Source organism: Mobula hypostoma, chromosome 7 (assembly GCF_963921235.1).
Source record: "Mobula hypostoma chromosome 7, sMobHyp1.1, whole genome shotgun sequence".
NCBI lineage: Eukaryota > Metazoa > Chordata > Chondrichthyes > Myliobatiformes > Myliobatidae > Mobula > Mobula hypostoma.
Genome location: NC_086103.1, coordinates 81,971,876 through 81,987,788, shown reverse-complemented (window position 1 = coordinate 81,987,788; position 15,913 = coordinate 81,971,876). Strand labels below are relative to the sequence as shown.

At 42.8% G+C, this 15,913-nt stretch overlaps 1 protein-coding gene across 1 annotated transcript in view; it reads left to right on the top strand.

Moving 5' to 3' along the window:
- Nucleotides 1–15,913, top strand: part of LOC134349915 (hemicentin-2-like) — a 149,473-nt gene that overhangs the window by 110,959 nt on the left and 22,601 nt on the right. Inside the window, exons 14-15 of the mRNA XM_063054873.1 lie at nt 9,256–9,537; nt 15,159–15,398. Coding sequence (XP_062910943.1) covers nt 9,256–9,537; nt 15,159–15,398 — 522 coding nt within the window. The remainder of the gene's footprint in view (nt 1–9,255; nt 9,538–15,158; nt 15,399–15,913) is intronic.

Sequence of the window (15,913 nt, the reverse complement as noted above, 5' to 3'; positions counted from 1 at the left end):
CATTTGCCACATTTGCTCCGTATATTTCCGAGAACATCTGTTTCTAATTTATGCTTCCAAGTTCTTGCCTGATAGCCTCATATTTCCCCTTACTCCAATTAACCATTTTCCTAACTTGTCTGTTCCGATCCTTCTCCAATGCTATGGTAAAGGAGATAGAACTGTGATCACTTTCTAAAAAATGCTCTCCCACTGAGAGATCTGACACCTGACCAGGTTAATTTCCCAATACCAGATCAAGTACAGCCTCTCCTCTTGTAGGCTTATCTACATATTGTATCAAGAAACCTTCCTGAACACACCTAACAAACTCCACCCCATCTAAACCCCTTGCTCCAGGGAGATGCTTTCATAATCCAGACCATGAAGTCCATGTTCCGGTTCACGGTCCGGTCCATGGTTCCTTGTTCTGGGGTTTCTGATTTTCCCCAGTTTCTGTTGTGGGCACATGTTTCTCGTTTTGTGGCTGAGACATAAATACCTCTGCAAACCAGGGATTCCCAGCTGGACTGTCCTGTTCCCCTCCCTGTCTCCTCCCCCCCTCCCACCTGTCTCTCTGCCTGCTCACCTAGCCTGGATACCCCGCCTGTATCGCTGAAGTCTTACCATCAGAGCAAGACTGGAGCCTTGTTAGGTCAAGATAAGGAACTGTCTTTTGTTGTGTGGAATTGTCTCTCTGTGTCCACGCCTTTGCTAGGTAGGTCCGGCCGTATGCCTTTACCTAGTGTTGGGATCTGTCTCTGTGTCCACGCCTTCGCTAGGTGGGTCTGGCTGTTTGCCGCCACCTAGTGCTGGGAACTGTCTCTGTGTCCTCGCCTTTGCTAGGTAGGTCTGGCCGTTTGCTGCCACCTTGTGTTGGGATCTGTCTCTTCATGTTCAGTGTTTGGTGTATGAGTCCCAGCCCTACGTCCTGTTCCCAAGGAGGGGTCCCAGCTCTGTTCTGTGCTCCCGTCTCTTCTAGTCCAAGGCTCCGTGCTTCGGAAGGCCCTCATCCAGTCTGTGCCTAGTCCAGTCCTGTCCAAGTCCTGTCCATGTGCCTTTACCTGTCCTTGTGTCTCGCCCTACCCAGGAGTTCCTCACCCGAGCCATGTCCAGAGCTGTAGCTTCGTCTTATCCTTGCCTAGTTCTGGAGTCTGAGCCCGAGTCAAGTCCCAGATTCTGGGTCCTTGACCAGTCTCTGGCTCGGAGTCCATACCCAAGCCTCCGCATTTCAAGAGCCAAGACCCCAGCCTGCAGGCCTCAAGAACCAAGACCCCAAGCCTGTCTCCAGCCTCAAGCCTCAAGACCAAGACCCCAAGCCTGTCTCCAACCCTCAAGACCAAGACCCCAAGCCTGTCTCCAAGCCTCAAGCCTCAAGACCCCAGCTTCCAGTCCTGCAGTCATGTCATGTCCATGCCTGGTTCTGGGGACCAAGCCTGAGGCAAGACCCAGGTTCTGGGTCCTTGTCCAGTCTCTGGTTTGGGGACCAAGCCCTAGTCTGCACTCTGGTGTCTACTCCTTGTCTGTATCCTGTCACGTCCCTACTCTAGTCAAGTCCTGTTCCTTGTACTTCAATGTCTGTGTCTTGCATTTGGATCCGTTCCCAGCAACCCCGTTGTGACAGAACAGTCCAGCTGGGAATCCCTGGTCAGCAGAGGTATTTATGTCTCAGCCTCAAAACGAGAAACATGTGTCCACAACAGAAACTGGGGAAAACCAGACCAGAAACTCCGGAACAAGGAATCATGGATCGGACTATGAACCGGAACACGGATTTCACGGACCGGACTATGACAGATGCCAATCGATTTTTGAGAAATTAAAATCTCCCACCACAACAACCCTGTTATTATTACTTCTTTCCAGAATCTGTCCCCCTCTCAGCTCCTCGATGTCCTTTTTACTATTGGGTGGTCTATAAAAAAACCCAGTAGAGTTATTGACCCCTTCCTATTCCTAACTTCCACCCACATAGACTCCGTAGACGACCCCCTTCATGACTTCGTCCTTTTTTGCAGCCGTGAAACTATCTCTGATCAACAGTGCCACGCCCCCACCTCTTTTGCCTCCCTCCCTGTCCTTTCTGAAACATCTAAAGCCTGACAGTTGAAGTAGCCATTCCTGCCCCTGCACCATCCAAGTCTCTGTGATGGCCACAACATCATAGCTCCAAATGCTGATCCATGATCTAAGCTCATCCACTTTATTCATAATACTCCTCGCATTAAAATAGACACATCTGAAACCATTGGTCTGAGTGCATCCCTTCTCTATCACCTGCCTATCCCCACTTTCGCACTGTCTCCAAGCTTTCTCTATTTGTGAGCCAACCTCCCTTTCCTCCATCACTTCAAGTCAGTTCCCACCCCTCAACAATTCTAGTTTAAGCTCTCCCCAATAGGCTTTGCAAACCTCCCCGCCAGGATACCGGTCCCCCTCAGCTTCAAGTGCAACCCATCCTTTTTGTACAGGTTACAACTTCTCCAGAAGAGGTTCAATGATCCAGAAATCTGAATCCCTGCCCCCTGCTCCAATCCCTCAGACACATATTTATCCTCCACCTCATTCTATTCCTATACTTACTGTCACATGGCACAGGCAGTAATCCCAAGATTACTACCTTTCAGGGTCCTAATTCTCAACTTCCTTCCTAACTCCCTGGTGTCTGCTTTCAGGACTCCTCCCTTTTCCTACCTATGATGTTGGTACCAATGTATACCATGACCTCTGGCTGTTCTCTTTCCCACTTCAAGATATCATGGACGCGAATCAGAAACGTCTCGGACTCTGGCACCTGGGAGGCAAACTACCATCCGCGTTTCATTCCTGCATCCGCAGAATTGCCTGTCTGACCCCCTAACTATAGAGTCCCCTATCACTGCTGCCATCCTCTTCCTTTCCCTACCCTTCTGAGCCACAGGGCCAGACTCTGTGCCAGAGGTGCAACCACTGTTGCTTCCCCTAGGTAGACCGACCCCCCCCCCCTCCCCCAACAGCACTCAAACAGCAGTACTTATTTGCAGTGGCAGAACTTGGAGAAGAGTGTCGAGTGTCTGATGTCTGTTGTGTGATCAGTATTTCCCATGTGACACAGCCTTCTGTATGTGACTCGGGTCCTACTAGAGATGTAGCGCTCTCTGTATTCTTAGTCATAAGATATAAAATCTTTTACTTTTAGATGCACCCAAAAACGTAACCATTCAAGTGGAAGAGAGATCAAAAATCACAGAAGGTGACACTGTCCCTTTGTCATGTGCCAGTAGCAGTAACCCTGAAGCCACCTACAAATGGTACAAGAGAGACAAAGGTCAAGTTCAGGATTATAATTCCAAGGATGGGATTCTGCTCTTCCAAAATATTTCACAAAGTGATTCCGGGTTCTATAGCTGCACGGCAACAAACTATCTGGGAAACCGAAGTTCAGAGGCAGTGGAGATATCTGTTCAATGTAAGAAGTTATTGATCTAGAGGGGTTTCTGTTATCAATTTCATTGCTTGACAAATTCAGTTGGGTTGCTTTTACATATATGGGCTAGAACCTTCTTGCAACCTTTCTTCTCACATAATGATTGTCATACAGCATGGTCCATCACAGCCCAAATGGTTAGATAGAGATCGAGACAGAGAGAGACTAACAATATAATAAATCAAGAAGATAATGAGTAAAACATTTTAAAATCTATTTAAGTTCATTATTCAGCAGCGTTTAGAGTTGCACTGAAATTAAAGTCAAAACACCATTAGAAAGTTAATTTTTCACAAAGTCCACGAGTTCCCAATTATCTACAAAGCTACTTGTTATCGTTTTGCAAATGCTGTTAACCCACTTCATCCCTGTCAAGCCCATTTCCTCTTCAAAGTATACAGAGAGTTACTGAGGACAGTGCAATGGCAGTAATGCTATTCCAAGGCTCAAAATCCATGAAAGATGAAAAACAAACTGAAATTATTAGTTTATGAAGTCACTTAAACACACTAGAAAACTCTCTGGCTCAGAAGGAAAAATGATCTGTTAAGCCTGGGAAAAAAATACTTTCCAGAGCTGCAAGTAAACCAAGTCAACCGGTACAATGTACAAGTGAGCAACTGGCCAACAAGAGTTTACACTTCAGATCCTCAACATTTCAGCAGATCTCTAAGTAGCAATGGAATGTCCCAGACTTGAAACATTTACACTTTCTCTTTTTCTACTGATGCTACCAGACCTGCTGAATGTTACCAGCAATTTCTGTTTTTATTATAAATTTCCAGCATCTGCTGTTTTAAATTTTCGTTGATTTTACACCAGTGATGTTAGGGGTACGACCAAACCAGGAAGAATGCAAGTTACTGCTAGCCCTGAAGACTCTGCACTCATGCTATTCAATCGGATTCAAAATTGTTAACTGCTTGCAGGGAACAGAATTGCCAAGTGCTAAGTTTACCGGGGAGGGCTGAGCAGTGGAGCTTGAATTACTGCTAAGTTTACTGGTGGAGGTGAACGGTTATTTATTTATACAGTATGGTTACACCAGGGCTGAGAGCAGACACCCTGAGGTCAAAGCTTTCTTGGGGGTGTTACAATGAGATGTTGGGGGTGTACCCAAGTGAGGACACAGATTGGAGGTAACATTAACAGAAGCGTATTTTATTAATAGTTGCCAGGAAGCCTGGAGAGGGAGGATTAGATGCTTACATGGATGTAAACGTTGGACAACAAACCAGAGGAACCTGGACTTGGACTTGGCCATGGAGCCTGGACTACAACACGGAACCTGGACTTGGACTCGACTTGGACTCGAACTTGACTTGACTTGGATTCGGAGCCTGGACTCGGACTTGACTTGGGCACAGAGCCTGGACTTGCACTTTACTTGGATTCAGAACCTGGACTCGGACTTGACTTGGACACGGAGCCTGGACTCAGGCTTGACTTGGACTCGAAGCCTGGACTTGGACTTGGACATGGGAAGACAACATCAAACAAAGATAGCCAATACGTATCTTACCTCGGAGTAGCGACAAAACCAAACAACGACAGACAATTCATATCTTGACATGGGGTAGCACATGAAGCGGCAAACGGCTGGCAATCACTTAACCGAACATGAAGAGACAGGATTCCCGTATCAACCCCAGGCACTGAAGCCACTTAGAATCCACTATTCTCGGCAGTCCCGGAGCATGTATTGTCGCACGGGCTGCGGTGTGTTGGTCCAGACCCGGGCAGATGTAAGCTGGAGTCTTTATGCTGCCGGTTCCAATGAGGATCAGGTCCCCTAACCAAGGAGCCCGGTAGAACATGGGGAAAAGGTAATTAACTGAAATAAGGAGTCAACGGACCGGACTGTGACAGGGGGCAGTTTTTGAGAGCAAATCTCCATTCTTGAAATGTTCAAGGGACAAAGTATTTGCAAAGCTGACATCCAGAGGAAATTCTCATTGAGATCTGATCCCTACAGCAGGCAGGGATCTGAACATGATGTCATTGCCGGGGTGTGCCAATGATAGATGTGAGGTCACGGAGACCCTGACCTGATCCTTCAGGAATATTCCAGTCATTGCCAGCTGATGGATGACACCTGTCACAGGCAGCAACTGCTAGAGCCTACCCGTGTAAATAAGACCAGTAGACCATAAGATATAGGAGTAGAAGTAGGGCATTCAGCCCATCGAGTCTGCTTTACTATTCCATCATTGGCTGATCCAATTCTTCCAGTCATCCCCACTCCCCTGCCTTCTCCCCTTTCCCTTTGATACCCTGACTAATCAAGAACCTATCTGGAAGTGGAATGCCAACATTGCATTCACCTTCTTCACCACTAACTGAACCTGAAGGTTAACCTTTAGGATATCCTGCACAAGGAATCCCAAATCCCTTTGCATCTCTGCATTTTGAATTCCCTCCCCATCCAAATAATAGACTGGCCATATATTTCTTCCACCAAAGTGCATGACCAACACTTTCTAATATTGTATTTCTTTTTCCACTTCACTTCTTTGCCCATTCCCCTCTACTATCTAAGTCTCTTTGTCCATGTAGTCAGAAGTTCTCATCACTGAGCCAAATTGTTAATTGTGGTTTTCTCTCTCCACTGATGTCACCCAACTTGCTGAATGTTTCTAGCATTGGGGGGCTTCATTTCAGTTTGTGAGGTGGTGCACATCTTCTAACCCATGTGCTCCTAATGCTATCAGTATCATCTCAAATGTTCTTTTTCTACTTTGAATGCTCCTGGACCAGAGCCTTCAGATATCAATGGTGATTTGTGTCAGCTAGAGTCTGAAAAAGTCTATAAAAATTCTTGCTTTTCTATCCATTTCATAAACTCCTCTCATGGCTGAGCTCAGAAATGTTTGGCATGTGGTCAACACGGTCTGTCCATTATATCTGAATGAGTGAAATTAGGCTCTCAAAAGATGTACGCTGTCTGTATCACCAGTCCTCAAACATGAAATCTATTCACTTTCAGATGCACCCAAAAATGTAAACTTTAAAATGGAGAACAGATCAGAGATCAAAGAGGGTGACGAGGTCTCTTTGTCATGTGCTGGTAACAGTAACCCTGAAGCCACATACAGCTGGTACAAGAGGGACAAAGGTCAAGTTCAGGATTATAATTCCAATGATGGCATTCTGTTCTTCCAAAGTATTTCACAAAGCAATGCTGGATTGTACAGTTGCGTAGCAACAAACTACCTTGGAAGCCAGAGCTCAGAGGCTGTGGAGATACTTGTTCAATGTGAGAAATTACTGCTTTTGAGCATTTTCTGCATCTAATTTCATCCTATTTTAAAGTATAAGCTGACTAAAACATTCCTGCATTCCTTGATCTCAACTACCTGTTCTCCTTGCTTCCCATTCTACAGATTCCACAGATCACTGCAGAAGACAGACAGACAGACAGAGAGTGAGAGAGAGAGAGAGAGGAAGAAAAAGGCAAAGGATACAGGGGAATGATAATGGAGAGAGAGAGAGACATAGAAACAGAGACAGAAAGAGCGAGACAGAGGGAATAACAGAGAGCAACAAACAGAGGTAGACAAACAGAATATCCAAAACCTTTTCAAAATACTAATGCCTTTCTGTATTGAGTTTCATCTATATGCAAGTCATTAGACTTTACTCATAGACAACTGAAAGACTGGATGAACCTGAAACAGGAAGAATAAAAGAAGTCTGCTTGAACTGTACAGTGTACAGCTAGGAGAGTGGCCAAAGGGATCACAACAGATCGATTAAATCAGCAGCAGAAAAGGAAATGCTGGAAACACTCAGCAGATCAGCAGTGTCAGAATATTTTGTTCTGGGTTCTCAGATAACAGATGAAGGATACTGAACCTCAAGTTCACACTTTTTCTCACAAACAAGAGAAAATCTGCAGACGTTGGATATCCAAGCAACACACACAAAATGCTGGAGGAACTCAGCAGACCAGGCAGCGTTTACGGAAAAGAGCGGAGTTGGACCGAGCCCTTCATCAGGACTGGAGAAAAAAAGATGGGGAGTCAGAGTAAGAAGGTGTGGGAGGAGAGGAAGAAACCTATGACCTCTTCTACTGACGCAATGAGGCCACTCTCAGATCTTTGGGGCAACACCTTATATTCTGTCTGTGTAGACCCCAACCTGATGGCGTGAACATCAATTTCTCAAACTTCCAGTAAACCCCCCCCTTCTCCTTCACCATTCCCCATTTTCATTTCTCTCTCTCACCTTATCCCCTTACTTGCCTATCTCCTCCCTCTGGTTCTCCTCCGCCTTTTCTTTCTTCCATGGCTTTCTGTCCTCTCCTATCAGACTCCCCCTTCTCTAGCCCTGTATCTCTTTCACCAATCAACTTTCCAGCTCTTTACTTCACCGTCACCACCCCCCAACTCCTAGTTCACCCATTACCTTGTGGTTCTTCCTCCCTCCACTTCTTACTCTGACTCCTCATCTTTTTTTCTTCAGTTCCAATAAAGAGCCTCTGTCCAAAACATCAACTGTACTTTTTTTCCATAGATGCTGCCAGGTCTGCAGAGTTCCTCCAACATTCTGTGTATATTTCATGCAGTTCCTCATGTCTTTATTTCAGATTTCTAATATCATTTACTCCCACATCAGCAGTGTTAGCGATATCAACATAACAGAGAGAAATTCAAGTTGCTGTCATACGTTAAGACTTTGCACACCTGCACTTTAGTGGCATTCATAGTTACTTTCAACTTGCTGGGAACAGTGTTATGAAAGGTCTTATGACACTGAGAAGGACTTAATAGTGTAGCTACAATTACAACTGTGACTTACTCTCGTGGAGGTGAATCCTGTAACATAAAACAAAGGAGGTTTATTCCCACCAGACCTCCACTATAACCAGAACTGACAGCAGAGGGTCCAAGGCAAAGTCCATTTCACAATTAAATCTCCTTGCTTGAAATGTCCAAGAGACAGAATATCCCAAGGTTGACATATTTCAACTGGAAGTTATCTCTGAGATTTGCTCCAGCCATGGAGTCCTTGCTGGCTACAGAGGTGAGATCACAGAAGCACTGATTTCCTTTACTTCAGGATCATTCTACTACTGGGCTGATGGATGCACCCTTAACAGATTTCAACCCACCTTTGCATACACTTGCTAGAATCTGCCTGTCACCATGGAGTCAGGATAGAGTTGAGAACTACCACTTGGCCCTCTGTTAGTTTGCTTGTTTAATTAAGCAACTTTGTTTGTTAGCTTAAATAGACAGGTATCCTTGAGTATCTTAGAGAGTGATTGTTGGATAATACTGATGCTGAGCATTTGTCCAACCTTCAGAACATGAAGCAGAATGACTTCAACGTCTCCCCAGATCAACATCACCAAACACAAAAGTTAGTGAAGTGAGTCCCTAATTGTGCTGTTTCCCCTCCACAGGTGTTTCCTAACTTGCTGAGTGTATTTTTCCCAATTCTGAATTTTATTTCAGTTTTCTAACATTGTTGGTGCACTCCTTCCACCAGTTACACAGGACTTTGGTGTACACCTGATCGACGGCCTCACTAACCTCACTACCATCCCAAGTAGTCCTTCTCCACTTTGAATTGTCAGAAATTCCAGGAATCAGTGGGAAAGTTGCATTTATTTTTCAAGAGATTTTGAGAATATCCTTTTCTCTTATGCTTTTGGTAAACTATTCTGTGAGAGGAGTCAGTATAGAGTGTCTTAACTTGGGAGTTAGGCATGTGATCATTGTTAATTGCCTTATATAACAGATGAACTGGAGACTCAAGTTCTCTGTATCATAAGTTATAACTCATAATATTATTTTTACTTACAGATGCACCCAGAAACACAACCATTTATGTAGAATACAGAACAGAAATGGATATTAAAGAGGGTGACAACATCTCTTTGCTTTGCTCCAGTCGCAGCTATCCTGAAGCTACTTACACCTGGCACAGGAGAAACAAAGATAATAGCCATATAATAAATCTTAATAGTACAAGAGGGACCCTGGTCTTTCACAGTATTTCAAGAAGCAATTCTGGATTGTATACCTGCACAGCCTCAAATTATTTGGGAAAGCAGACTTCAGAGGACTGGAAGATTTCTGTTCAATGTAGGTAATCCTTTGGGTTTTATGTTAATTTTATCCCCTAACCTGTTGCACGTCAATGTATAAGGTGAAGATATTCTTATTTTCTAACATCTGTTCAATATACATCCTTATCCATATATTCTTTTACCTAACTTCCCTCACACTCTTCAATGTTTCAATTGTTCAATTTAATATCAGAGATTGTATACAGTATGAAACCTGAAATTCTTATTGTACTGTATAATATAGGACTACTTTATGTTGTTGCTTGCATTATTAGGCACGTATTGATCTGTATGCGTGTGTTCAGTTTGGTTTCAGTCGGTAAAGGAACCTGTTAACTTAGCTCCCATCTCCAGCGTTTTTATTTATAGCTTCGTTGTGTAACCCGGCCGCATACACAACAAATTGGCAACGAGGTTAATGAACCTACATCGTATCGGAACGTTGTGTTTTAATTGATAACGACACTTGGAAGAAGAGCACAAGGTACGAGTCAAGGCAGAGCGAGGCTGCGAGTCTGAAAGGAAACAGAAGCACAGCCAGAGGTCGGGAACGTCGGGAGACCAAGAGACACAGTCGGAGCCACAGCACATCCAGCCGAGACCACAGCCGACACTGACCCCCCAGGGGCTGAGGGTGTGCCTGCCCCAGAAGAGAGATAAAAAGGAGCAACACACACATCTAGACGGAGTGCGTTCATGGCAATAGCAAAATGGACACGTGATTGAAAAATGAAAATAAGGGGAGAATGGGGTTTAATTAACATAACAAAGATGGTGATGATTGGAACCATTACAGCATTTGATAGTGGCATTGAAGACTGGGCAATTTACATTGAAAGAGTGGAGTTATATTGTGAGGCTAATGGTGTTAATGATAAAAAGAAAGCCAGCATCTTACTCAGTATTATGGGAGCAACAGCATACGGGCTGCTACGGACCTTGTTAAGCTCTCAAAAGCTAGCTGACAAAATATTCAAGCAAATAGTAGACACCCTCCAACAGCACTTAATCCCCAAACCACTGGTCATAGCTGAAAGAATTAAATTCCACAAACGGAATCAGAGTGAAAATGAAAGCATTTCTGAATATTGTGCTGAATTGCACAAATTAGCAGAACATTGTTAATTTGGAGCTGGTCTATCGGGCACATTGAGGGACGGGTTAGTGTGTGGCATGCACTGTGAAACCACACAGAAGAAGCTCCTGTGTGAAAAAGACCTTACATTCGAGAAAGTGCTACACATCTTAATATCAATGGAAACAGTGGAACGGGGTGCTTCCAAGATACAACAAAAACCTCTGGAATATGCTACGAATAAAATGTCACTGAACAGAAATGAAGGAAAGAAATGTTACCATTCTGGGAACAGGTCACATGACCCTGATGATTGTTGGTTTAAAGAAAAAGAATGCAGAAACTGTGTCAAACAGGGCCACATTGGCAGAGTATGCAAAGCTAGTAAACAGCAGAAAAAGGACAGAATACAGAGAAACAAGAAACCCCAGAAAGGAAAATACAACAATGTGCACAAAATGAAAGAAGGCAATTCTGATGAAAACAATTCAGGTGAAAGAGAATTGTCTTGTCTGCAACTTCACAGCATGAAAGAGACAGATGATCAAAGAGTAATATGGATCACTCCACAAGAGTGAGACTGAAAATGGAGTTGGATACAGGCTCAGCTTTAAGAGTGATCTTTGTACACGACTACCAAATGACTGTTTTCGCACATACCTCCGAAACAAACAAAACTTCTACTAAAAACTTACACAGGACAGAAAGTGCATCCCAAAGGCAAAATTAAAGTGACAGTGACCTATGGAGATAAAACACAGCAACTGAACCTGTATGTACTGAAAAATGGAGGACCACCATTGCAGGGACATGAATGGCTCAGGAAAATCCAGCTGGATTAGCAGACCATCAAGGCACTAGATGTGTCAACAAAGGAGGGCAGCTCAGTGGGGAAGATGTCCGCAGCTCTCCTCTCACCCAATGTTGACTATTACAATGACAAGGAGGAGCTAGACAGCGTCAACAGGGAGACAGGTATTGCCAATAAGCAGGATGATGAAGACTACCTGGAAGTAAGAGAGCAGATGTACCAGGAGAAATTGACATCTCTCAAAAGACAGCTACCGCAGTTACAGGAAGGCACGTTGCAGGAGTATCAGAAAAGGATGAAGAAACTAGATCAACAATACAAGGAAAGAATACAAAATGCAGAGCTTTTTCTGCAACTGGAGACAGAACAAATGGAAAGGAATTACATTAAAGAGAAGAAAGCAGCAGTGAAGGAATTTGAAGATAAAAAGATTGAGTTAGAAGAAGAGAAAAAGATGATTGAGAATGAGAGGCTAACAATGGAAATCACAGGAGATTCTATGGAGGTAAAGCCAGTAATGACTAGGAAACTAAGGAGGAGACCTAATGACCCTGTTCCAATTACAGACAACAGATGAAAACCTGCACCTGCGCAGTTAATTTACTTGTTAACAGATGAACAGATAATGTAAGATCCGCAAACTCTCAATAAGCTTAAATCTCCGAAAAGACCAACATCTCCGTCTTCTCCTGAGCAATTTCCTTGGGAAAGATCCATGAAAATTGGTCATCCCTTAAAAGCTCTTGGATAAAATCAATTCCATTCAAACAGAACAGCCTTTGCACAAGGTAGATCTTGAACCAATCATTTCCTTCATCGAGAACCATATACTTAATCCTTTGCAGGGAAGTTTCTTTTGGACGTACATATTTTGAATCTTCAGCCAATGTGCCTTGTTTTGCACAAAGAAGTTGGGAAACAGCATCAAAACAGAGGTGAATTCTGGCAACAAACTGTAAGGTTTCTATTGTTGTATTTTCACACTTGTGCTGTATGTGCATCTGAAGGAATCCTCCCTCTTGAGCCAGGTAGGTATGCAATCTTCTCTTGCACTGTGCACAACTGGGATTTTTCATACATAGAATCCTCCAAACATTTCAGAAACAGTGCATAGAGTTCAGTCTCATTTTCTTGACCAAGATTTGTTTATTTTGAACTTCAGACAGATAGCACTGCAGGTAATCCTTATTTCAGCAAAACTGTGCTTTAACAGCAGCTTAAGAACAATGGAATGAACAACAGGATTTCGATCAACTGCTTCTTCAAATGGTAAAAGATTACTGGTAAAGTACTGATCTTTCTGTGAGTCATTGGATTGCCCTGACTTTTGAATAAATAGCAGAGACAGCTGATCACCAACCACTTCTTTTGGAAACCAAAGCTACAAAAAATGCATCACATCTCTTGTGAAATATGACTAATTTTGCTACAGCTTCAATTATTTCTTCTGTTACCGCTGGTACATAATCATCACCTAGAGAAGTAGGGCACAGTGGGCAGTGTTCCCCCCCAGAGACTTGAGTTATAAATGGGTCTTAGACCAAAAGTAAAAAAAAAGGCTTGTTATAATCTGATATTATTACATTATTTTGTTATAATTTGATATTTTTAAGTTACTAAGTAAACAATTGGTAGGCATTTGTAAGTTAAGGGTAAACATATTTGTTTAGTGTACTGCCCCAGTTAAAAAAAACAGTTGATACACTATTAAAATAAAAGGGGAGGAGTGTACTGTACAATATGGGACTACTTTATGTTGTAGGGACATGTGAGTGGCAACTGAGCATCAGATCTTTTTATAGAAACATAGAAACATAGAAAATAGGTGCAGGAGTAGGCCATTCGGCCCTTCGAGCCTGCACCGCCATTGATTATGATCATGGCTGATCATCCAACTCAGAATCCCACCCCAGCCTTCCCTCCATACCCCCTGACCCCTGTAGCCACAAGGGCCATATCTAACTCCCTCTTAAACATAGCCAATGAACTGGCCTCAACAGTTTCCTGTGGCAGGGAATTCCACAGATTCACCACTCTCTGTGTGAAGAAGTTTTTCCTAATCTCGGTCCTAAAAGGCTTCCCCTCTATCCTCAAACTGTGACCCCTCGTTCTGGACTTCCCCAACATCGGGAACAATCTTCCTGCATCTAGCCTGTCCAATCCCTTTAGGATCTTATACGTTTCAATCAGATCCCCCCTCAATCTTCTAAATTCCAACGAGTACAAGCCCAGTTCATCCAGTCTTTCTTCATATGAAAGTCCTGCCATCCCAGGAATCAATCTGGTGAACCTTCTTTGTACTCCCTCTATGGCAAAGATGTCTTTCCTCAGATTAGGGGACCAAAACTGCACACAATATGTCTTTCCTCAGATTAGGGGACCAAAACTGCACACAATATATCAAAATAAACTTCATTCATAATAAAAATATTTACAAAAATAAATTGTGCAATGCCCTTTCATTCTTACACTCAAAGATAATGCACTAAGTAGTGCTCTGTTACATTTCTTAAAAGTGGTATCACCGTTGCCACTTATGTGAGCCCCTGGGTGGTACTCTACTACAATAATTGAGGGGCTTCGCATCCAACCCAGCTCCTCGCTGTCGAGTAGTGGAAGAACCCTTACCTCCACAGAGTCCTTGCCATGACTCCACAAAGGTTGTGGGACCAGAGATCCCAGAGCCCCAGTAGCCATCAGGGCCATGACAGCTTGTTGCTGGTCTTCAGCTACTTTAAATGTCCAGTATGATAAAGTAATTAAAACAAAAATTGTTGATAGGTAAAGTTGCTTTTTAATCACTAGAAATTAATTGAAAACATTAAGTAAAATAATTACTTTTCTGTGCTTACATTTCCACTCAAGTTCAGTATCCAATTAAAATGAGTGCTCTTGTGCTTCATCCACAAACTATGCCCCAGCCCCTCTGAAATCAGCAGTGGCATCAGACCTAACAGATGCATTGTACAGCACAGATGTGGAAATCTAAACCAGCTAAACCATGTACTGCCACCAGCTGACAGTTTGCTCAAAAATGGTGCCTGAGAAGCCATACAATCTAACCTAATGTTGCAGCCTTCAACCAAAAGGACAGTAGATCAGGCATATCTTCTTAGGACTGTGCAGAAAGTGGGCCCTTTCACTTCGTAAAATGATATTGGAATCAAATTTGATGATGTAGTTTGGAGCCTGAAATTATCTGCACAACACATTGCAAGCTTTTTCTTACTGTTTAGCACGCATGACATCCTGTTGAAGTTGCACCAACTTTGCAGCTCGTTTTTTTTAATACAAGCTATTGCTTCTGACGTACCCTTCCTGATGAAGGGTCTCACCCTGAAACTTCAACTGTTTACTCATTTCTATGGACGCTGTCTGGCCTGTTGAGTTACTTTGACTTCCAGCATCTGCAGATCTTCTCTCGTTTGTTTTTACACTACCCCAGAATGCACTACATTCATTGTGCCATCCTGCTATTTTGTGCATCTCATGACATTTATTGTTGGATTTATGAATATCAAGTATACTATTCACTCTGAGAGCTTCAAGCAAACAAGGAATTTAATTGAACACTAATGTGCGTGATAATGAACTCATCTAATTTTATCAAATAATCTGCAAACACACAGACACATATTTATCAGTTGGATCAGCTATATGAGAATATAATGAACTAAAATCTTGTGACTTTGAGTTTAACAGGCTGTACGAAAATGAACCTGCCACCTATAATCCTAATTTCTTCTTGCAGACAAACCTACTCAAGTAAACCTGACCCAAGATGGGATGAGTTTTCACTGTATAACTGAAGCCAATCCTCCAGCAAGAATTTCCTGGAACAACACAGAGACTGCTGTGGAAGTGCAAAATGGCTCTTGGACCATCAGCATTCTGACTCTGCAAACAATGACAAGTGGTTGTGTTTCATGCCAAGCTCAGAATAAACTTGGCGTTATACGCTCAGAGGAGCACTGTTTCAAGTCAACACTGGGTATGTAGCTATATGTGAAATTATTGATAAGGCTAAGTCAATAGGAGGGAAAAAAATCTACTAACAAAATTCTAAAGACAACTAGACTACGGAAGAATGCTATTAATTAACCTTGTTTCCGTAACTATTAGTACCCCTGCCTAACAAAAAAAAAATTCACTTTCGCAACTTGGAAGGTATTTTTTAAGGAAATATATTTTAGATTTTCCTGTGAAGAGGAAGTCCATCTGACAGCTTCCATTGAACAGAGTTCCTCAGATAGTTTTCAATAGGTGATGGTCAAGAGAACAATGATTTGTCATAGAATACTATACTTTCTTCTGTTTCATTTTGTCTACTTAGCTCTTGATTTCTTAGAATTCTTGATTATTCCATGCTTCTAACTTCTTTCATTTATCAATAATTAATATTTTAATGATGGAACAAATCATGAAATTTGTTGGACATCACATTCTTCAGCATCAGCTTTGAGCAATTTGAGTTGTATCACAGTAATATTTCACAGAGGACCTTCA